Below are 23,722 nucleotides of genomic sequence, written 5' to 3' on the forward strand. Positions count from 1 at the left end.
AGACATTTGCGCTCTTGAAGAGTCCTTCCATAATTATCCTTCTGTCAGGTACAGACATAGCAGAGCTGATTATGTTCTCTCACTGCATGGAATTAAGATAATGGAGAAGTTGCTTGCAATCATGGACAGCGCGTTTTGTCACAGCTATTACAAACTCAGCTCTGCTAGATCTACGCAGCAGTAATATACAGTAAGCACGTTGGGTACAGCAAGTCCAGGAACCTACATATGTGCAGTTTTTTTTATTTATTTTTTTAACTCTTTGGGGCTGCAACCTGAAAACTTTCCCAGTTAAGCCTCATTCACAGGTCAGTGTTCCACAGACGTGTGCTGTACGTGTTCTCCACGGACAGCACACGTCCCCATTCATTTTAATGTGTGTATTCAGACAGTGTTTTAGCGCAGTCCGTGTTTTTAGCACGGAGGCATGCTCTCTTTTGTCAGTGTTCACGGATCCATCACACCCATTTATAGTCTATAGGTCCGTGAAAACCAGGGATGCAACACGGATGCCATCCATGTGTCACGGATCATTAGGAAGAGATGATTCGAAAATTATTTTTCAGCTGCATAGTGTCCGTGAAATACAGATGGCAAAAAAACGGACCAAACGCACATCCTTCACAGATGCATCACTGACCACCTTCTCACGGATTTGAGCACGGACGTGTGAATGAGGCTTTAGGATAAGGGTGGAGGGTTACCTGCAATCCACAATGTTGTAATCGATGACAAACTCAGCTCTGCTACCTCTATACTGGCTGATACGCTACCATTAATAAAATGACAGAGGCAGCGGGTGCCTGCTGGGTTATAGCCGTGTAATCGACGTGTTTTAGGAGGGCTTATAGAGATATTAGAACTCACAAGGAAATGAACACATATCGCCCCATATGGCGGTAATCCATACAGACGACCAGATCAGAGGGCCATTGTAAAAGCGTCTATAGGGCTGAGGCGCCTCGCAGGGGCAGCAGCATGCAGTCTGAGGTGTCTGGAGGTTACATGGAAGACGCGATGCTCTGGAGGGGATTCTTCCCAAATTCTTCAGTCACATGTTTTTAAGTTAAAGCTGAAGCATGTCACTGATGAAGGTCTCGCCATGTCGGTAAAGAAGGTCAGAACTGCCCCAAGAGTTCAGATTCCTCCCAGCGCCATGTGCAGCGAATTAAGAAAGCAAATAAGAATGTGTTTCTGGTCCTAATGGGGTAAATTCTGGGTTATAGACGACATTAGGACGAGCGGAATAAGAGGCGATTCTCCGAGACATCTTCCTCGACTGACACAAATGGACCTCGGGCAGGAAGAAATCAGAGTAAAAAGGTAGAAAAAGTAGGAACTGGAATTTTTTTTATAAAATACATAATAGAGATTAGACAGAAAACCTCATTAATGGAGGAGGGACTGCAGGGAGACGGACGGCGCTATACGAAGGGTAATTACAGTCCGGAGCCTGAGAGATCGGTCCATCAGCCTCCTGTAAGGAAGCAGCTGTGCCCCTGGGGGACAGGAGTATAAAGATCTACGGACAGCGGGGGCGAGCTCGTGACAGTCCATGTCCCCTGTGCCACAGACGGAATAAACAGCAGCCTGTATTCTGCCAATGGACTTGCAGGGTGATGGAGGAATATTGGATTCCGGGATAGTCCTCCCCACTTATTATTATTATTGTTGTATGTCATAGGCTAAAAAGCAGCCAAAAACTTATCATATAAAACTTTACGGTTCGTATAAAAACGACTACAATACATAAACAGGTTCCATCCGTGTATTGCCATGGATGGCGCGAGATGGTAATGGTCTCTAGCTTGCAGCTGCTGGAGAGTACCAGATCTCACAGTTCACACTTGGATCGCAGCGTCCTGTAGTTTCCCAGCTGTGGTAGAACTACAAGTCCCAGCTAGCTACTACAATACATAAACAGGTTCATATACAAGCTTCCATTGGTGTATTGCCATGGATGGTGTGAGATGACAGTCTCCAGCTCGCAGCGGCTGGAGAGTACCAGGTCTCACGATTCACACATTAGGATTTAGGTAGCAGCGCAGCGTCCTGCAGCGTTCCAGCGGTGGTGGAACTACAAGTCCCAGCTGGGACGACATTACATCATGGGTATCTTTAGTAGACATCATCAGGAGAGAAAAAAAAAACTTCATGCACATGGAGCTTGTACAGTAGAACAGGGGAACCATATGGCTCCCTAGTGCAGGGCTGTATGGCCTGTGTGCTGCCATACCGTGCTCCACTACAAGCAAAGCACCTGGGGAGGGGTTAATACATACGCACGCGCACACACGCGCACACACACACACACACACACATATACATAGCATTTCCAGATTCATATGACAGGAGTAAACTTTCCATTCCTCAGCATATGGAGGAACACTAAGGACACTTATATACCTGGAAGTTTCTATTGAGCTATACTATGGCGGTATGTCTGTGGCCCTATACTAAGATTTTTGTAGTACTAGGATCTTTTCACATTGCATCTTAAGTGTACATTTACCATATATACTTGTAAAACCCCTGGCGCATACATTATATGTATACATAGGTCCCCGCTATGAAGAGAGTCTCCTCGGTTTGGGCGGTACTTGTCAGGGTTTCCGTTTTTTCTTTACCACAAGGAATAATGCAGGAAACTGAGCTATTCCATATAGAGGCATCCAGTAAAAAAATAAAAATAAATGCACATACACATATATACATATACACACATACAGTACAGACCAAAAGTTTGGACACACCTTCTCATTCAAAGAGTTTTCTTTATTTTCATGACGATGAAAATTGTAGATTCACACTGAAGGCATCAAAACTATGAATTAACACATGTGGAATTATATACATAACAAACAAGTGTGAAACAACTGAAAATATGTCATATTCTAGGTTCTTCAAAGTAGCCACCTTTTGCTTTGATTACTGCTTTGCACACTCTTGGCATTCTCTTGATGAGCTTCAAGAGGTAGTCCCCTGAAATGGTTTTCCCTTCACAGGTGTGCCCTGTCAGGTTTAATAAGTGGGATTTCTTGCCTTATAAATGGGGTTGTGACCATCAGTGGCGTTGAGGAGAAGTCAGGTGGATACACAGCTGATAGTCCTACTGAATAGACCAGGCATGGCCAACCTGAGGCTCTCCAGCTGTTGTAAAACTACAATTCCCACCATGCCCTGCTGTAGGCTGATAGCTGTTGGCAGTCTGGGCATGCTGGGAGTTGTAGTTTTGCAACATCTGGAGAGCCTCAGGTTGGCCATCCCTGGAATAGACTGTTAGAATTTGTATTATGGCAAGAAAAAAGCAGCTAAGTAAAGAAAAACGAGTGGCCATCATTACTTTAAGAAATGAAGGTCAGTCAGTCAGCCAAAAAATTGGGAAAACTTTGAAAGTAAGGGCTATTTGACCATGAAGGAGAGTGATGGGGTGCTGCGCCAGATGACCTGGCCTCCACAGTCACCGGACCTGAACCCAATTGAGATGGTTTGGGGTGAGCTGGACCGCAGAGTGAAGGCAAAAGGGCCAACAAGTGCTAAGCATCTCTGGGAACTCCTTCAAGACTGTTGGAAGACCATTTCAGGGGACTACCTCTTGAAGCTCATCAAGAGAATGCCAAGAGTGTGCAAATCAGTAATCAAAGCAAAAGGTGGCTACTTTGAAGAACCTAGAATATGACATATTTTCAGTTGTTTCACACTTGTTTGTTATGTATATAATTCCACATGTGTTAATTCATAGTTTTGATGCCTTCATAGTCATGAAAATAAAGAAAACTCTTTGAATGAGAAGGTGTGTCCAAACTTTTGGTCTGTACTGTATATATTTTTTTATATAGGTGGCTATGCGTGACTATGTTAAAACGCACGTGTCACAGGTTTCCGTCAGGAAATACTGCTAACGGGAACACTGCAGATGGGGTGTGAAAAGTGCCTTACAAAGATGATGTGGGAGAAAGGCGTGCATTTAAAGGACTACAAGTCTCAGCATGCAGAGCCATCACACCCCGCGTTTCGATCGCTGACGAGGCATGCTCGAACTTGTAGATGGACAACACCTAGAGAGTGACAAGCTGGTAACCTGCGCACGAGGTGACGATGCTCCAGCGAGGAATACTGCTGCAGTCGGCGGCTTTCCTTTAATCACACAGGGACGCGTAATATTAATCCTGACTACATATTAGGCCGTGCGGCGTGCCAATCCCACGAGTCGGTTCGTGTGCCAGGGGAGCTTACCATCGAATTTCCCTCAAGCGAGGGTCCATTCAATGGGAAGCTGCTTAAGAAGTCACTAGACAGGAATGGCGACAGCCAGGACCAGCCTGACAGAACACAGGCTGCCAACATCGATTACAGGGGGGCGTGCAGGAAAGCAGCAGAGATGGTGATAATGACATTATATTAGGGAGTTGCCAGTTAAGTGATGACATCATACAATCATTGTGATGTCACTGTAGGTAACTACAGGAAGATTTTAAAGCTAGTTTTTGCCCCAAGTCTGCTCATTCTCCTACCCCGCTATTGTAGATGGTGGTCCTAGAGATCCTCTATAAATGAGACTTAACATAGGACGGGAGGGGTGTCCTTCATGGATAGAAGGCACAGAGAAGGACACCCCAACTTCTGTCTACAACCTGAGGTTACTAAAAGGTATTCTTTCCGATGAAGCGGATTAAAACGGAGTTAAAAGGGGGGGGGGTGAAAAATCCCTATTTGCTGCTTCAAATCCCCTGAGATGATGTGGAGCAGAGGCAGCCAGCCGGCCGAGTATCAGAACATCCCTCAAAGCCCCACCAGCTGCACTTCAGATGGTCTGGCAAGTGCTTTACCAAGGAAAACACTTTCTAATTTGTACTTCCCCAATTCCCATGTACAGTTGGTCTCGGCCGAGCACAATTTATCCAGAAATGGATTTAAAAAAACACAGAAAAGATGAATAAATAATTAGTAGCGGAACAGATCTCTCAGGGAAGTTCCTGGAAACTTTGCAACCATATAAGACCTTCATGGAATATGGAGGTCGGCGTTGGCCGCTGATTCATCGCAATGGCACGTAGCAGCAAAGAAAGTCCACGTATAAGACACATATCAGCTGGGATAGAAGCCGCACATCAGCTGGGATACATCCCCCCGCAGCGCAGCATATGTGCACCCGTCATCCTCTGCATCCTTCTACAGCTCCTACATCATGCCTATTTAAAGAACATTCAGTAACGGTGGTTGTACTAATTGTGATTAATATCATGTCCTCGTTCACATTTCTGCTGGTTATTACCGGAAACCATCAACAAGCATGTTATTAGACACATGCGAGAGCTCGTTTTCTAACTTCCAGTGACAATTCCCAGAATGCAAATCTCCAGAGAAAACATTTAGGAATGTGGTGAGATTTCAAATGTGACGCTTACAGAATTAGGAGTGCTGCTCTGAAGTACAATGCAGGCTGTTAATTCAAGATCACTACAAGTAATGGAATGGATTTACAAAGTTATTCAACCTTTTAGGTAGGGGACTTCTACATGTCAACTTTAAATTGGTGGGTTAACGACGCAGATGGGGAGCCATTTATTAAGACTGGTATTTTATTTGCTAGTCTTAAAGGGGTATGCCCATGACCTTGATGGCATATCCTAGCGATATAGGCCATCAATGTCCGATAATTGTAGATCCCACCTCTGGGACCTATTTCTATCTCCAGAACGGGGCTTCTGAAGTGAAGGAGACCACATTGCGCACGCGCGACTTGCTGTCCATTCGCTGCTATGGGACTCGTGAAAATAAGAAGTCCCATAGTGGTGAATGGAGAGCAAGCTGAGCATGTGCGGACACTTCTCCATTCACCGCTATGGAACTGCCAGGAACAGCCGAACCAGAACCCCCATAGTGGTGAACGGAAGATGGCCGCACATGCGCAGCTGCTCTCCCCTTCACTTCTTGGACCCCATTCTGGAGATAGAAATGGGTACCAGACGTGGCATATCCTAGCAGATTCTGTCAAGAAATTTGAAGAGTCCTGTATGCAAGACATTTTTTTTGCACTGAAAAAGTGACCTCCAAAACGGAAACCAAACAGACCCCCATTATAGTCCATGGGATCCGGTTGTCTCCGTTCGGATCCATTGTGTGTCGAATCTAGCACTTCAGTCATTTGACAGAGCAGAACCATGGAAATCCTTAGTGGGGGGCTGTAACAGCCTCAGATAATCCGTCACTGGGGGGCAGAAAGTAAAGGTGAGGGCTACACGGCGACTTCAGCAGCACCAGGCGTCGCATGACCAAAGATCGCCGTGTGGTGGTGCAACCATGCAACTGAATAGACAGCAGTGTTGGATTTTTTGTGATTCTTGCATTGCCGTCACTTGCGAGTCCTGCTGTGACCCCATTTTGTTCAATGGCTGCCCTGCTACACAGAGATCTAGGGTCACGTAACACGTCGCCATGTAGCTACAGCTTTAGGCCTCAGGCAGTCCCGCAAAAAAATAGAACAGGTCCTATTCTTGTCCGTTTTTCAGACAAGAATAGGCATTTAAAACATACTGTGGGATCCGTGGATGGGAAAATGCAGAAAGCACACGACAGGTATCCGTGATTTGGGGACTGCATGTGCATGAGGCCTTACAGAGGAGAGCGGAAGAGACTCGATACGTGTCTACACACCTGCTTGTAAAAGGAGAGTCACCACAAATTCAGATGTCTTAGCCTTTGATAAGTGTTCATAATGTACTGCCAACATGTCACACATACAATGTACCAAACTCTCTACACACACTACAAGCAGCCACCGGCCGTGCCAGTGCCCAGAGCGATGCCAATTATGGGCAAGTGATAACACGAAACACCTTCTCATCAATGCCAGGTCAGACTGACAATACTGGGGAACATGATAAGAACTTGTGTGAACCTACAGTACATATAAAAGACCGCATTACGTAAAGGGCTAGCCCAGCAATCAAACATGTATCACCTGCCTAGTGGACCCCATAAACATTCAAGTGCCCCCCCTACTATGACTGGAAGGGAGTCTTAAAAGGAGTGGACCCCTCTGGGACACTGATGGCATATTGCTAGGATAGCTGTGGGACCAGCTCCTATCTAGAGAATGGAAGCACACCGCGCATGTGCCGCCACCTCTCTATCCATGACTATGGGAGTTCTGAAAATAGCCGAGCAAGTGCGCTCAACCGTTTTCGGAAGTCCCATAGCGGTGAGAGAGGTGGCGGCACATGCGCAGCTGCTCGCTGTTCACTTTGGAGGTCTCGCTCTGAAGTTCTGACAATGATGGCGTATCCTAGCGCTATGCCATCATTGTCCCTTTTAAGGACCTTTGTGTGTTCTATAGGACAATGGCTGACACCTTGTGATTCTCTCTCTCTCGTGCATGGATGACATCCGTGTGCCGTCAGCATTTTTTGCGGACCCATAGAAAAGAAGGGTCCGTAAAAAATGCAGAATAGACACAGACCGAAAATACTGTCATGTGATGGTTATATGCCCATGTCGATAACTACAGTATATACATATAGGGAGCATAGAGGTATAGTCCATGGGGGAGATTCATCAAACTGGTGTAAAGTAGAATTGGCATTTGTTGCCCATAGCAACCAATCAGATTCCACCTTTCATTTTCCAACAGAGCTCTGTACAATGAAAGGTGGAATCTGATTGGTTGCTATGGGTGACTAAGCCAGTCCTACTTTATACCAGTTTTGATAAATCTCCCCCTATGCGCAGTACTTAGAAACCAGTAAGGGAGCACTCCGATGAGTGACAGTACTCCTAAGTGCTCCAAGCTGAAGAAATACGCTTCCAGCTCTGAAGGGTTATCTGTTACAACGCTGGGCATTTCCAGATTACATAAATACGAGGACACACACTATGTGAGAACCGCTGATGAAATGCAGGTGGTCCTGCTGGCGTCCGCCCTGCTGTACACCACATGTGGATCATGATGACATGACATCATCAAAGTATGATTAGAATATCTGGCCTGCTAACAGACCCATCATCTGGTCAGCACGTCTACCTCCTGGGAGAGTCTGAGACACAAACTGCTTTACATAGACGGAGAATGATGACATCAATCTACATATACGTGTATTGTGCGTGTATGGGGTAGTGACATCACTTCATGCAGAGCTATAAAAAACCTTCCCAAAGCTAAAATCGTATATATTCACATGTGGCAGATTTACAAATTTCTCAAATTTCTGTAAGGCTACATGCACGCAAACGTTGTTGGTTTCCGTGTCCGTTCCGTTTTTTTGGGGGAATAGGATGAGGACCCATTCATTTCAATGGGTATGCGAAAAATGCGGACAGCTGTTCGCATCAGTATGTCCGTTCCGTAGCCCCGCAAAAAAAATAGAACAGGCCCTATTCTTGTCCATTTTAGGCAGTTACAATGGATCCGCAAAAAAAACGGATGGCATACGGACTTTTTTTGCGGATCCACATACGGTCGTGTGCATGTAGCCTAACCTGAAATCATTTTCATTCATCTGAATTGAGTTAATTCTGCAAGCCTCTTCTAATGGCGTTCCCTAAAACGTCTACAATAAATCCAGCGTGTGTGAATGTACCCTTGCCCCGCAAGTAGACGGGATCTCTTCTTTTTAGGGAAGAACAGTATAAGGCTACGTTCACACAGATTCTGGGGTCATTTATTAAGACTTGCGTTTTAGACGTGGTTCTTAATAAAGCCCTGCGCTGGCAGTGGATCCGCCAGTTATGTAGAGGCGCCGGCTTCTAAATGTAAGACAACTTCCTTGCTGGCTTAGGCTACTTTCACACTAAAGTTTCTATTTTCCGGTATTGAGATCCGTCATAGGATCTCTATATTCCGTTTTGTCTCCATTCATTGTCAATGGGGACAAAACGGAACTGAACAGAACGGAATTCCCCAAAATGCATTCCTTTCCGTTTGGTTGCGTTCCCATACCGGAGAGAGGCTGTGGGTTTCTTTCCATCCTGGGGTGCGGAGCAAGACTGATCCGTCATGACCCACAATGCAAGTAAATGGCAACGGATCCGTTTTTTCTGACACAAATCGGACATAATAGAAAACGGATCCGTCCACCATTGACTTTCAATGGAGTTCATGACGGATCCGTCTTGGCTATGTTAAAGATAATACAAACGGATCCGTTCATAATGGATGCAGGCGGTTGTACCATCAGTAACGGAAGAGATTTTGCTGAACCCTGCTAGTGTGAAAGTAGCCTTACATTTAGACCATTTTCTATGCCTAATACAGGAGTAGAAGATGGTAAATGAGACGGTCTACCGACCCGTCCCCCTCTCTGCCCATGTCACGACTACTTTTTTTTAGACCTGCCGTGAGCAGGAAATAGTCAAAAACCATGGCAAAAACCGCATTAAAAAATAAAAGCTGAGAAAAAAAAAAAACAGGCAGAATCCAAGTTTTTTTTCTTTTTTCAGCACAGAAAAAACTCAGTGTGAACATACCCTAAGGCCTCTTTCACACGGGCGTCACGTTTTGGCTCCGGATGCGTCCCGGGTGCATTGCGGAAAACCCGCGCGAGTAGGTACGCAATTGCAGTCAGTTTTGACTGCGATTGCGTTCCGTTGTTCAGTTTTTATCGCGCGGGTGCAATGTGTTTTGCACACGCGTGATAAAAAACTGAATGTGGTACCCAGACCTGAACTTCTTCACAGAAGTTCGGGTTTGGGTTCAAGGTTGTGTAGATGTAATTATTTTCCCTTATAACATGGTTATAAGGGAAAATAATAGCATTCTTAATACAGAATGCATAGTACAATAGGGATGGAGGGGTTAAAAAAATAATAATAATTTAACTCTTCTTAATCCACTTGTTCGCGCAGCCGGAATCTCTTCTTTCTTCAGGACCTGGGTAAAGGACCTGTGGTGACGTCACTGCGCTCATCACATGGTCCATCACATGATTCATCACCATGGTGATGGACCATGTGACGGACCATGTGATGAGTGCAGTGACGTCACCACAGGTCATTTTCCTCCTGCACAGCAAAGAAGAAGACAGAAGAGAAGCCGGGCTGCGCGAACAAGTGGATTAAGGGGAGTTAATTTTATTTTTTAATTTTATTAACCCGTCCATCCCCATTTTACTAAGCATTCTGTATTAAGAATGCTATTATTTTCCCTTATAACCATGTTATAAGGGAAAATAATAATGATCGGGTCCCCATCCAGATCATCTCCTAGCAACCATGCGTGAAAATCGCACCGCATCCGCACTTGCTTGCAGATGCTTACGATTTTCACGCAGCCCCATTCACTTCTATGGGGCCTGCGTTGCATGAAAAACGCACAAAGTAGAGCATGCTGCGATTTTCACGCAACGCACGAGTGATGCGTGAAAATCACCGCTCATGTGCACATCCCCATAGAAATTAATGGGTCCGGATTCAGTGCGGGTGCAATGCGTTTACCTCGCGCATTGCACCCGTGCGGGAAATCTCGCCCGTGTGAAAGGGGCCTAAGGGTAAGTCCTCACGGGGGATTTTGATCAGGATTTCACCTTCTGAAGGGGGAAAAAAAAACTGCAGATTAATCTGTACAGGTTAAACTTTTGATCTGTCATAGCATCACAACAAAGGTTTTGATCGATGGCGGTTTGAGTGTCGAGACCCCCACAGATCACTACAAAGAGGAGAACAAACTGCTCACATAGGATATTCAAGAGCTCAACTCTGTAGGACAGGGATCAGCAACCTCCGGCACTTCAGCTGTTCAGAAACTACAACTCCCAGAATGCTTCTCTATAGGAGAAGAATAACAGAGCATGTATGCATGCATGCTGGGAGTTGTAGTTTCACAGCAGCTGGAGCGCCGAAGGTTGATGATCCCTGCTGTAGGAGACAGACTTGACACAGGTTCATAGACTTTCTATTGAGTCCATCTGCTGTGGTGAGAGCGAGCATGCTATGTGAGCCCTTCTAGTGATTGTGGAGGTCTCAGACCTCGGACCCCCCCAATCAAATCTTTTGATGTGTCTCTAGGACATGTAAATATATATATATCTGCACCACGGGACTAGTGAAGTGCAATCTCCGTTGCAGAAATCTCCTGCAGCATATCCATGAGTGCTAATGCCCTTTGTTATACTTTATGACCTCCAGATTTTACGCATGCGGTGACGCTGTCATGTGTGGATGCAACCTAAAGTTGCCACAATGCTCGGCTAGTGCTGCAGTCCGCATATTCTGAATGAATCATCCTGTGCAGTCTATGCTCACTCGGAGATAAATGGCAATTCCAGCCACCGATTCCCAGCTCTACTAGAAGAAACATGCATGTATGGCGAGTCACGCATGCATGTCTACCTGTAACGGAACAAGTCAGCGCAGACAACCAATACAGGACATGTAATAATTTTGTGAATTTAAACTCTCTGTGTAGGCTTCATGTAATTTAGTATGTTTACATTTAGCCTATATGTCCACATGGGAAATTTTTTATTTCTGTCTCAGTCACATAAAGTGGATGGAGTACAGTATGCCTCACAACGTGGCACAGGTTTCAGCTGGGAAAATAGTTAGAAAAACTGCCGCACATGTTGGCAAAAGTATCATGAATATAGTGCTTGGGTCTAACAATGTACATTCGGAAAGTCTTCAGACCCTTTCACTTTTTAACAATTTGTTATGTTGCGGCCTTGTACTCCCATCAATCTGCACGCAATACCCCATAATGACTAAGTGAAAATAGAATTTTAGAAAGCTTTGCTAATTTATGAAAAAAGGAAAAACTAGAATTTCACATGGACATAAGTATTCAAACCCTTTAATATGACACTTTAAATTAAGCTGTGAGGGCCTCCCATTTCTTTTGATCTTTGAGATGTTTCTACACCTTGATTGGAGTCCACCTGTGGTAAATTCAGTTGACTAGACATAATTTGGAAAGACACCTCTGTCAATATAAGGGCTCACATCTGATAATACACATCAGAGCAAAAACCAAGACATGAGAAGGAAAGAACTGCCTGTAGAGATCAAAGACAGGATTGTGTGGAGGCACAGATCTGGAGAGGGGTACAAAAAAATAATAATAATCTGCTCCACTGAAAGCTCCCAAGACCACAGTGGCCTCCATAATTCTCAAATGGAATTAGCTTGGAACAACCACGACTCTCCCTAGAGCTGGATGCCCCTCCAAACTAAGTAATTGGGGGAGAAAGTCCTTGGTAAGAGAGGTGGTCAAGAACCCAATGCTCACTCTGGCTGAGGTCCAAAGATCCTCTGCAGCACTTCACCAATCTGGGATTTATGGCAGTGGCAAGAAAGAAGCCTCTTCTCAGTAAGAGACACATACAAGTTTGTAAAAAAAAGGCACCTAAAGGATTCTCAGACTGTGAGAAACAAGATTCTCTGCTCTGATGAAACCAAGATTTAACTTTTTGGCCTCAATTTTAAGTGTCGTGTCTGGAGGAAACTATCCCTACAGTGAAGCACGGTGGTGGCAGCATCATGATCTGGAGGGTTTTTCTCAGAAGCTGGGACAAGGAGACTTGTCAGAGTTGAGGGAAACTGAATGGAGCAAAGTAGAGAGATATTCTTAATTAAAACGTGAACCAAAGTGCTCTGGACCTCAGACTAGACCAAAGGTTCGACTTCCAACAAGACAATGATCCAAAGCACACAGCCAAGACAATTCAGGGGCCACTCTGTGAATGTCCTTGAGTGGCCCAGCCAGAGCCCTGACTTGAACCCAATCGAATATCTCTGAAAATGGATGTCCGCCAACTGTCCCCTTCCAACATGACAGGGCATTAGAGGATCTGCAGAGAAGAATGGCAGAAAATCCAGGTGTGCAAACCTTGTGGCATTATACCCAAGAAGACTGGAAGCTGTAATCGCTGCCAAAGGTGGTTCAACTAAGTCCTGAGTAAAGGGACTGAATACTTATGTCAATGCAAGATTTTATTATTTCCTTTTTAAATAAATAGGCAAATATTTCGAACATTCTGTTTTCACTTTGTCTTCATGGGGTATTCAGTGCAGAATAACGGGGACAAGCTTAATTTTTAAACAAAGTATTAGACTTCAGGCACACAACCGTATCTGTATTTTAGTCCACAAACCACGGATCCACAAAATACAGATAACTTCTGTGTGCATTCTGCATTTTTCTCACTCACATCAATAGAAATAGCTATTCTCCGCAATACAGACCAGAATAGGACACATTCTATAATTTGCAGTGTGCACAAGGGCTTATGCAATATATGCATGTCAGACGCTTGTCCACACGTTCCCTCGTAATGCAAAGCATGAAGCCTCGTGCTGCTAGAACATTAACATAGATTAGATCGGCAGTAGACTCCTTGTTCTGGTCTCATCTGAGGATACACGTGGTTATGCTCAATGAACATCTCATTCAGTGAAATTTCTGGCACCGGTCCAGGTGTGCGTTTGTGCCAGCCTTCCAGTCATGAGCACAATTCCTGTGGATCCAAAATGTCAGGATATAGGAAGGGCAGAACGCCGTATGAGATCATGCCGTGCAGTAATCTATCACCAGCTCCATACAGAGCATTAGACACTAGAGCGCTTCCCTCTCCAGTCCTTTCAACACAGAATTATTAGGACACAACAGCCATTAGTGATGCCTTGTTACTTTATAATCCTCTTTTGGAACGACGGCTGTCTGTAATGAGCCACCCACTATTCCTATGCTTTCCATGTAGCCCATGTTGGTTTAATGTAAGGGTGAGGCTGCATGGGGCGCCACCAATAAGGCTCAAAACCTCAGCGGCTTGTGGCTGTTCAGGTTTTTAAATTCATTATTAAATGGCCACATGATTTTGCTGGAAAAAAGTTGCTTCGCCCACGAATAGAGGGTCAAATAACAGATACCCAGCAAAATCATGTGCATTTTAAAAACCAATTTAAAGGGTTTCTACCACCACATTTTCACCTATTTAGCTGTCAGACACTAGCGATCTGCTAGTGTCTGCTGTACCTAACCATGCTATTGTAATCCCTTTCTGTGCAGCGGTTACCCTAAAAAAACGTAGTTTTATTGGTATGCAAATGAGCCTCTAGGTGCTATGGGGGCTTCTTTTCAGCACCTAGAGGCTCCGTCCACTCACCATTTCTGCCGCCCAGCGTGCTCCAGCCCGCCCCTCTCCTCTAGATTGACAGACTACTTCTCTGATCTCGGCCGAATTCTCGCGCCTGCGCCGTGTGCTTCTGTATTCGGCGCAGGCGCAGTGACTGTCTCCCTGCGCCGGCATCTTCACTGCGCCTGCACCGATTACGGCGCAGGGAGCAGTCCAACAGTCACTACGCCTGCGCCGAATACAGAAGCACACGGCGCAGGCGCGAGTGGGCTGTCAATCTAGAGGAGAGGGGCGGGCTGGAGCGCGCTGGGCGGCAGAAATAGTGAGTGGACGGAGCCTCTAGGTGCTGAAAAGACGCCCCCATAGCACCTAGAGGCTCATTAGCATACCAATAAAACTACATTTTTTAGGGTAACCGCTGCAGAGAAAGGGATTACAATAGCATGGTTAGGTACAGCAGACACTAGCAGATCGCTAGTGTCTGACAGCTAAATAGGTGAAAATGTGGTGGTAGAAACCCTTTAAAGGCATATTTACCAACACTTTAGTAAGTAATTCAGGGCATGTGGGCCCCACCTTAGGAACACCCAGACCCACCCGTGAATGTCCACTTACATTTACCGCCTCCATTTTCGGCCTAGGACAGCCTGAATTTCCAGGGCAGGTCTCTGAAAATTAGGGACAGTTCCTACAAATTTGGGACAGTTGGCAACTAAGGGAAAGGCGAGTCGCCTCATCCTAATGATACTTGTGATCACACAATACTTCATATTTACAAAATACTTTTATGTATTTTAATTATTTTATTATTATTAGCTCTTGAATATCCTATCTATCTGACGTACTATATCAGTTATCGCTGAAGAAATGGGGAAGCCATAGTAGACTTAAACAATATTCAAGAAATGTTATTCTCAAATGGAGGGTAGGACTAGGGCTAAAAATAAAAAAAAATCCAGTTTAGGCTCTGATCACATTGGTGCTTTCTTTCCATCAAGGGTTCAGGTACTTTTTACATTGAGTTTTTAGTCACTGATTTTGGAGCATTTCTGCCTTAAAATCTGCTCCAAAAAACGCCTCAACACAGCCTCCCATTCATTTCAATGGGAAGCAGCACTTTTTTTATTACACGTGTAAAAAAGAAACAGCATGGCCTATCTTGGGCCAGAAACAGCACTGAATCTCCCATTGAAATGAATGGGAAGCAAAAGAAAACAGCTTCATGTAAGTCCATGCATTTCTGTAAGTTTTTTGATGCAGATCTGCTTTAAAAACCTCAAGCTGAAAATTCAGCTTTGTATTGAACCCGGTGGTTAAAAAAGTAAAAAAACTGCATCAAAAAGGCGTACAAAAAAAAATACACAAAAAAGAAGCATTATTTGTGCTGAAAAAAACAAACAAACACGTAGATTCCACTCTGATTTTTTAAGCATGTTTTTCAAAATTATTTGTGTGAACTGGCCCTAAGAATGGTGTAACCCCATTTGTAACAGTAATAGTAGATAATCCATAGGCAAAAAAATATGAAAAAATGCATGTTCCTTATAAGCCCCTAAATTCAACTATAACAGTCTATTTCAGGCAATAAAACAATACAAATGAGAATATACCATATTGATTTCTTCAACTTTTTAAGCTAAAAAATTAGGATATTCAGTAAGATAGTTTAACTTTCTAAGGGGTTTTCTGAAAGAAGAATATTGATCATGTATCCTCAGGATTTGTCATCAATATATGATTGTGGGGTCCGGCACCCGACAACCCTACCCATTAGCTGTTAAGCACAGAACTGTACATTGTATACAGGCTGTGCTTGGTACTGCAGCTCAGCTCCATTCGCTTGAGCACCATGGCCTCTTAAAAGGTCAGGGCTGCCAGGGGTCGGACCCTGATCAGATATTGATTACCTATCCAGAGGAAAATTCCTGGAAAATAGTTTTAAAAAAATGTACCAAATAAAGCACTTGAGCACTAATTTATATACGCAGAGAACTCATTTAAGAAATGTTAGATTATTTTAAGACTTGCCTACTTGACATAAGTTTTAAACCACATTCTATACTTCCTTATGTTTCTAAAATTGTGACCCTTAGTTTTCATGCCTCATTTTCTCTTCTATGTTCTAGGCTAAAAAAGCTGATTGAACAGGAAACAACATACCAAGCTAAAAAAGAGAGAGAGAACCACAAAAAAATAACCAAACTCAGAGATGAGCTCACAAAGTTGAAGTCGTTTGCGTTAATTGTGGTCGATGAGCAACAGAGGTTAACTGAACACTTACATGAACAAAGTGCCAAAATCCAAGAGCTAACATTAACTGCCCAAAAAGCACAGGACAAACTTGCCACTACAGAACTAAAAGCAGAAGAAGAAGAGCAAAAAGCAAACAGACTTGAAACAGAACTTCAAACTCAGGAAAGTAGGTTCTTTCAAGAGCACGAATCCATGATGGCCAAACTAACCAGTGAGGAAACTCAGAATCGCCAACTCAGATTAAAGCTGGCAGCTCTCAGTAGACAAATCGATGAGCTCGAGGAAACAAACAAGACACTGCGTAAAGCAGAGGACGAACTTCATGACCTAAGAGAGAAGATGAATAAAGGAGAATGTGGAAACTCCAGCCTCATGGCAGAAGTTGAGGAGCTGAGAAAACGTCTGCTGGAAATGGAAGGCAAAGATGAAGAACTCATAAAAATGGAAGAACAATGCAAAGATCTAAACAAAAAATTAGAAAAAGAAGCATCACAAAGTAAATCCCTTAAAGTAGAGGTAGACAAGCTGAGCAAAAGAATTAATGAGTTGGAAAAACTGGAAGACGCATTTAATAAAAGTAAACAAGAATGTCAATCTATCAAATGCACCATGGAAAAAGAGCGAGCAGCCACCAAACAACTGTGTAATGAACTAGAAAGTTTAAAAGTTCGAATACGGGAGCTGGAAGCAACTGAAGTGAAGCTTGAAAAGACGGAAAATATACTAAAAGAAGACCTAACCAAACTAAAAACTCTGACTGTGTTGCTTGTGGAGGAACGGAAATCACTAACAGAAAAAATCAGGCAAACTGAGGATAAATTAAAGTCAGCTAATACACAACTACAGCAGGAACAAAACAAAGTGACGTCTATCACTGAGAAATTGATAGAAGAAAGTAAGAAGTCTCTTAAGTCCAATGCAGAATTACAGGAGAAGATGCACACAATCACAAAAGATAATGAAGATCTCAAGTGCAAACTAAGAGCAGAGGAGGAGAAGGGAGATGACCTAATGTCCAAAGTTACTGTCCTCAAGAAGAAGCTTCAGTCCCTTGAATCTATTGAAAAGGAGTTTCTGAAGAACAAAATGAAACAAGAAAGTAGGCAGCCAGAAGCATTCTACCAAGAAAACAACAAAATTAGAGAGCTCACGCAAGAGGTTGAAAGGCTAAAACACACCCTTAAGCAAATGAAAGCAATGGAAGATGACCTCATGAAAACGGAGGACGAGTTTGAATCTCTGGAGAAAAAATATTACAATGAACAGCAGAAAGCCAAAATGTTTTCTGAAGAACTTGAAGTCATAAAAATTGAACTAGCAAACCACAAACTGGCTGAGAAATCAGGATCGTACCAAGAGAAAATGTTACTTGCAAAGCTGAAGGAAGAAGAGGCAAGGTCAGGTCACCTTTCTAGAGAAGTGACGGCCTTGAAAGAAAAGATCCATGACTACATGAAAACAGAAGATAACATTTGTCGTTTGAAAGGAGACCAGTCTGTCCTTCAGAGGAAGCTCAATCAACAAGAAAACAGAAACAAAGAGCTGTCAAAAGAAATGGAAAACCTCTCGAAGGAACTTGAAAGGTATCGTCGGTTTAGCAAGAGCCTTAGACCTAGCCTTAATGGACGGAGAATTTCAGATTTTCAAGTGTTTTCAAAAGAGGTGCAGACAGATCCAACATACAATGAGCCACCCGATTACAAAAGTCTTGTTCCTTTGGAGAGAGCAGTTATAAACGGACAACTTTATCAAGAAAGTGATAACGAGGACGATGAGGCAAATGATGACGATTCTGCTATAACTTACAAGTGCAACTCCACAAATGGAAATTCTATAAACAACAACAGAAAAGAAGTATCTCCATGGAATAAGCCTAGTCAAGAACAGGCCCAAAATGGGAAAGTACATTTGAAACAAAATGGAAACTACATCCATCCAGGAGATATGGTCCTTACACATACACCTGGACAACCTTTACATATCAAAGTTACACCAGATCATGGACAAAACACAGCCACACTTGAAATTACAAGCCCTACTATGGAAAACCCACACTCCTTTACAAGTACTGCCGTAATACCAAGTTGTGGGACTCCAAAACAAAGAATAACAATTATTCAAAATGGTTCATTGACACCTGTGAAATCGAGAGTAATAGATGGATATGTAACACCAGAGCAAGTAGTACCACCCCTTACAATGACTTCTTTTGTACGGCCTAGGAGCCCAGACTCATGTGGTTCTATAACTCCCGAGAGAACAATGTCCCCTATCCAGGTATTGGCTTTAGCAAGTTCTTCTAGTTCCCCAGATCGGCTGCTTTCTCCAGAACCTATGGAAATTGGTGGAACACATGCAGTTTTTCGAGTTTCCCCTGACAAACAGACTGGTTGGCAGTTTCAAAGGTCAAACAGTTCTGGTTCAACATCAAGTGTAATAACTACTGAGGACAATAAAATACACATCCACTTAGGAACGCCCACCAGTCCCTTCACGCCCGTGCAAGAGAAAAGACATTCACTGACTAACGGGACTCCAAATAAACCCACAAATAAAATCACCAGCAGTATTACAATAACACCAACAGCTACTCCACTATCACGGCAATCACAAATTACAGTAAGTAACGTGAATAATTGATCCGACTCCCACTCAAATCCCATTTCCTAGAACCTTTTTGCACAAATCGCACCAATTTTTAAAACTTTAATTTTCGGAGAGCTGTTTTCACGTTAACATTTTTTTTAATATACATTTTGTTTACCTGGGCGTGCATACACGATTATTCTATTTTCACATTTACAATATCTGTATGGAGTACTTATTAAAAATGTGCACTTGTATTGATTGCATTTCATGTAATATTTTCTCACAACCTTTGTGAGTGAAGTCTGAGCTTAAAAAGAATTCATAATGTTTTTTTATATTTTATTGTTTTATTTTTTACTTTCATTTTCTTTTATTACATTCGATTGTTTATGACAAATGGTTTTGCAATCTGTAATAGAAACGTTCCTTCAACTCATTCTGTGGAAAATTGCATCATCCTTCCATGATTGTGGACTATGCATCCAAATTTCTACACCTGGCAGTAAGAGTTCAATTCCTCTCCAGGGCCTACACGGGGAAAATGGAGAATTACATGGTGTCCAATGAAATCAATGTATAGTCAGACAGGCTGAGTCCTCCATAGAGAGGTGCTGAATAGGGTTATATAACCAATATAACCAACATTATGATGTTCACAGTGATGGGCCTGGAATCGGCACCTCACCACTGCAGCCAATTACTGTCCTCAGCTATGGACCACTGAGGACAGTGACTGCTACAGTGGTCAGGTGTCATATCCAGGCATATCAACAAACAGCCCCAGGCGGTCTGGACAAGTGCCGCAGAGAATGGCACTGGAGAACGAGGTGAGTATATCATGCTTTTTATTCCAAGACACTATTGTCTGAGATTTTAATGATCTCTGATAACCCCTTTAACCATTATACTATAAGGTTAGGAGTAAATTCTCCTTCTTAAAATTTCCACTGATTATTCATGGTATTTTTGTAATCAATAAAAGGTAAAGTTTTCTTTACAACCCCAGCAAAACATTTATGTAATTTAAAGAGTAAACTTCTAAATCTATTGATATCTAGCCATTAAGACTACCAGAACCTCAAATAGCCTTAGGGCTTGTCCACATCTGCGTTGGAGGCTCTGCTGCAGATTCCACCAAAGGGAGTGGACAAAAAAAGTCCTGCATGCTGGACTTTTTTTCCCACTAAAAAAGTGGACATTGGAACGGAAACTAGAGAAGACTCCTTTATAGTCAATTGGGTTTGTTCAGCTCCATTCGTTTCAGCCAATAGAGCAGAACAGAAATGACTAGAGCAGATGTGATAGTAGCCTTACAGTGGGAAATAAGAAATTCTCCAGACCTCTGCCAGCTGATATCTAACTACAGCAAAGTGTTAATGAAGTCCAGTGCAATCCTCTTCATTTCAGTCTTTTAAAAACATTATCCAAGCAATATTGACGGAGTATAGCAGAATAATGTGAACCTGGAGGGAACCTCGGTCAACATGTTTCTGACAACGCTAGTCCTTACAGGGGATGTCTCATCTGAGACATTGATGGCATATCTCTAGGATGTCCCAGAGGGACCCAATCCTATCTCCAGAACAGGTCCCCCGAAAGTTGTAGTTCCAAAATTTTTTGGAGGTCTCATCATCTATTTTCGCTCGGCTACTTTTGGATGTCCCATACAAATGTATGGAGAGTGCACTGTGCAAGCATGACCACTGCTCCATTCACTTATACTGGACTGCCGGAGATAGCGTTTTGCTATTTTCAGCAGTCCCATATAAATGAATGGAGGGCAGCTGTGCTACTCTCCTCTAAGTTCAGGGGTCTAGTTCTGGAGATGAGTGTGGGTCCCAGAGGTGGACCTGACATTGGTGGCATATCCTAGTGATACGCCACCAAAAAGTGTAGCATAACTATACACGAGTCAAATGGTACCTTTGTTTTTTATGGTTCTGAATTTCACCAGAGGCAAAAACACTTTTATTCATATGCAAATGAGGACTTGCGAGTGTCCAAGGCTGGCGTTTGGGCTGTAAGTGCCCAGGGGCGGAGTTCGGGCTGTAAGTGCCCAGGCTGCTCTGCCTTCTTCTCACATAACCCCTCCTCAGCCTGTTGCTTGGCCCGCCCTGTAAGCCTCTTGCATCATACAGTGTACTGGCTGAGATCCTACGAGTGCGCAGTTCACCGCCGGCCCGGGCATGCGCACTGTGATGACCATTACGGGATTTATGCAGTGCGCATGCGCCGCCGCGATCTCAGCTGGTACACTGGGGTTATCTGAGAAGAAGGCAAAGTGGCCTGGGCACTTACAGCCCGAACTCTGCCCCTGGGCAATTACAGCCCGAACTCTGCCCCTGGGCACTTACAGCCCGAACGCCGCACCCTGGGCACTTGCGAGCCCTCATTTGCATATGAATAAAACTGTTTTTGCCTCGTGTATAGTTATGCTACAGCGCCATGTAAGCGGTCTATAATGTCAAATTGTGGTGACAGACTCCCTCTAAAGGACTGAAATCTAGACAATAGTTTTATGAAGAGGATTATGCTGGACTTCATTCACTGTTTGCTGTTTTTGGAGACTTTTCATGCTTGAGTCCATGCAGAGCAAGGTGAGCTGATCCAGGAACCTTTAGCTGATATCTGACTATCCCCACTACTAAAGTCCCATAATAATGGGGTAATTGCTATTTATGTAATTCTCCAGTCTAGTGTTTTGGTTTATTAAAGGTAAGGCCTCATTGCACACGACCGTTGCCTGTTTCTGAGTAAACATACGGATGCAGACAGTACACCGCGTGCTGTCCACATCTTTTGCCGCCCCATTGAAATGAATGGGTAGGAAAAAAATGCGGATCGGATGCGGACCAAACCATGTGTGTGTGATGCATGAGCCCCAACACAGAGGTTTTCACATGACAGAAGTTAAAGGCACCGTTATGTCCTTTTAAGACAGAGAAACCGAGCAGAAATAAGTGTTAAAGTCCCTCACATTCCACTGGAAACGAGACAGTGACTCATTAGGGCAAATCTCAAACTTTTCTTTGTACTGAATAGTATGGAAAAATAAAAAAAAAGGCTTTAATGTATTGCAATGGGGCCCATCAATGAAGGCGACTCCTAAGGGAAGTCTAGGATTTATTTAGGTAATTGAAGCAGATGAATGGGTGCATAAGTGGAATAACCTCATCACGTCGACATCTGTGCTATACTAAATATATTAACACTGCGCTCCTATTAGAGATTATTTATCTTTCTAACCGGGAATGAGACGGCTTCCCACTTTCCAGGCGGCATAAAGTGAATGACAGAGCAGCTACTGAGAGACATTACGAGATCGCCTCAATGGTGTCATCCCAGGCAGGAAACGCGTGGGATTCAGTGGGACTATAACTGAGGAGGTTCTTTTGTGAAGAGTCCCATTTTTTTTTTTTTTATTGACACAGGCTGTGATTTGTTCCCATGAAATAAACAGTAATGAAGCCTAATTTATTGAACACAGACAGATTTTTATGTGGAGAACTTCCTTTATCACAAGAAGTGAGGCCAATTGTGGCGAGTTACGTAAGTGCTACAGATAGAAACTAGGGGGGAGAATTAGCAAAGCTAAGCGGCTAAGGCTACTTTCACACTAGCGTTCGGAGCGGATCCGTCTGATGTTTCATCAGACGGATCCGCTCCTATAATGCAGACGTTTGCATCCGTTCAGAACGGATCCGTCTGCATTATAACTTAGAAAATTTTCTAAGTCAGAAAGTAGCTTCAGACGGATCCGTTCAGACTTTACATTGAAAGTCAATGGGGGACGGATCCGCTTGAAGATTGAGCCGTATGGTGTCATCTTCAAGCGGATCCGTCCCCATTGACTTCCATTATAAGTCTGGACGGATCTGCTCGCCTCCGCACGGCCAGGCAGACAACCGAACGCTACAAGCAGCGTTCAGGTGTCCGCTCACTGAGCGGAGCGGAGGCTGAACGCTGGCAGGCGGATGCATTCTCAGTGGATCCGCCTCCATTGAGAATGCATCAGGGCTGGACGGCTGCGTTCAGGACCGCTCGTGAGCCCCTTCAAACGGAGCTCACGAGCGGACACCTGAACGCAGGTGTGAAAGTAGCCTTAGCTGCCCAAGGCAACCAATCAGATTCCACCTTTCATTTTCCAAAGGAGCTCTGAAAAATGAAAGGTGGAATCTGATTGGTTGCTATGGGCATCTAACAGCAGTTTTGATAAATCTCCTCCATTGTCTGCACAATAAAAATAAAAAAAACCTCACTAATGATCAGAGATTGGCTACTGCAGCTCAGATTTATGAATTTTTTACATCAGCTCACCTCTAGGTGGCACCAGAGAGGCACAAATATGCCACAAGTGCATGTTCATTTTGATAAAGGTGAAAAAGCCGCAGCCGAACATCTCAAACAAAGACATACGTTGTCAGTATCGGGCCAATAAGCAAGGAATCCAAGCATCTAAACGGAAGCAGGGGCCGACTGGTAACTGAAAGTGGAAAAAAAAACTTAAAGTGCCCCTAAAACGTAGACGAGTCCAAATTGACAGAAGGCGGGACAACACAAGCCACAAGTAGACAGGGACAACAGAAGTAGGCAGGGCCAGCAATACCGTAATGCAGCACAAAATACCGCCCAGCAAATCCAAACACCACAGTGCAGCATAAAATACCGCCCTATCTCCATACTGAGGACGGTAATACAGTTGAATTCAGGAGGCCACCTGCTGACCAGGTGCATAAGTGCCTGATGCTCCTAGCATTAAAGGGGTTTTCCGAAACTTAATTATAACTGATGACCTATCCTCTGGGTCTGTTTAT

At 43.8% G+C, this 23,722-nt stretch overlaps 2 protein-coding genes across 2 annotated transcripts in view; one reads left to right on the top strand and one right to left on the bottom strand.

Annotated features, from left to right (window-relative positions):
• Positions 1-23,722, bottom strand: part of CMSS1 (cms1 ribosomal small subunit homolog) — a 338,805-nt gene that overhangs the window by 290,749 nt on the left and 24,334 nt on the right. The gene's annotated exons all lie outside the window — the stretch shown is intronic.
• Positions 1-23,722, top strand: part of FILIP1L (filamin A interacting protein 1 like) — a 38,513-nt gene that overhangs the window by 839 nt on the left and 13,952 nt on the right. Inside the window, exon 2 of the mRNA XM_040423290.1 lies at positions 16,193-18,938. Coding sequence (XP_040279224.1) covers positions 16,193-18,938 — 2,746 coding nt within the window. The remainder of the gene's footprint in view (positions 1-16,192; positions 18,939-23,722) is intronic.

Source organism: Bufo bufo, chromosome 3 (genome assembly GCF_905171765.1).
Source record: "Bufo bufo chromosome 3, aBufBuf1.1, whole genome shotgun sequence".
Classification (NCBI taxonomy): domain Eukaryota; kingdom Metazoa; phylum Chordata; class Amphibia; order Anura; family Bufonidae; genus Bufo; species Bufo bufo.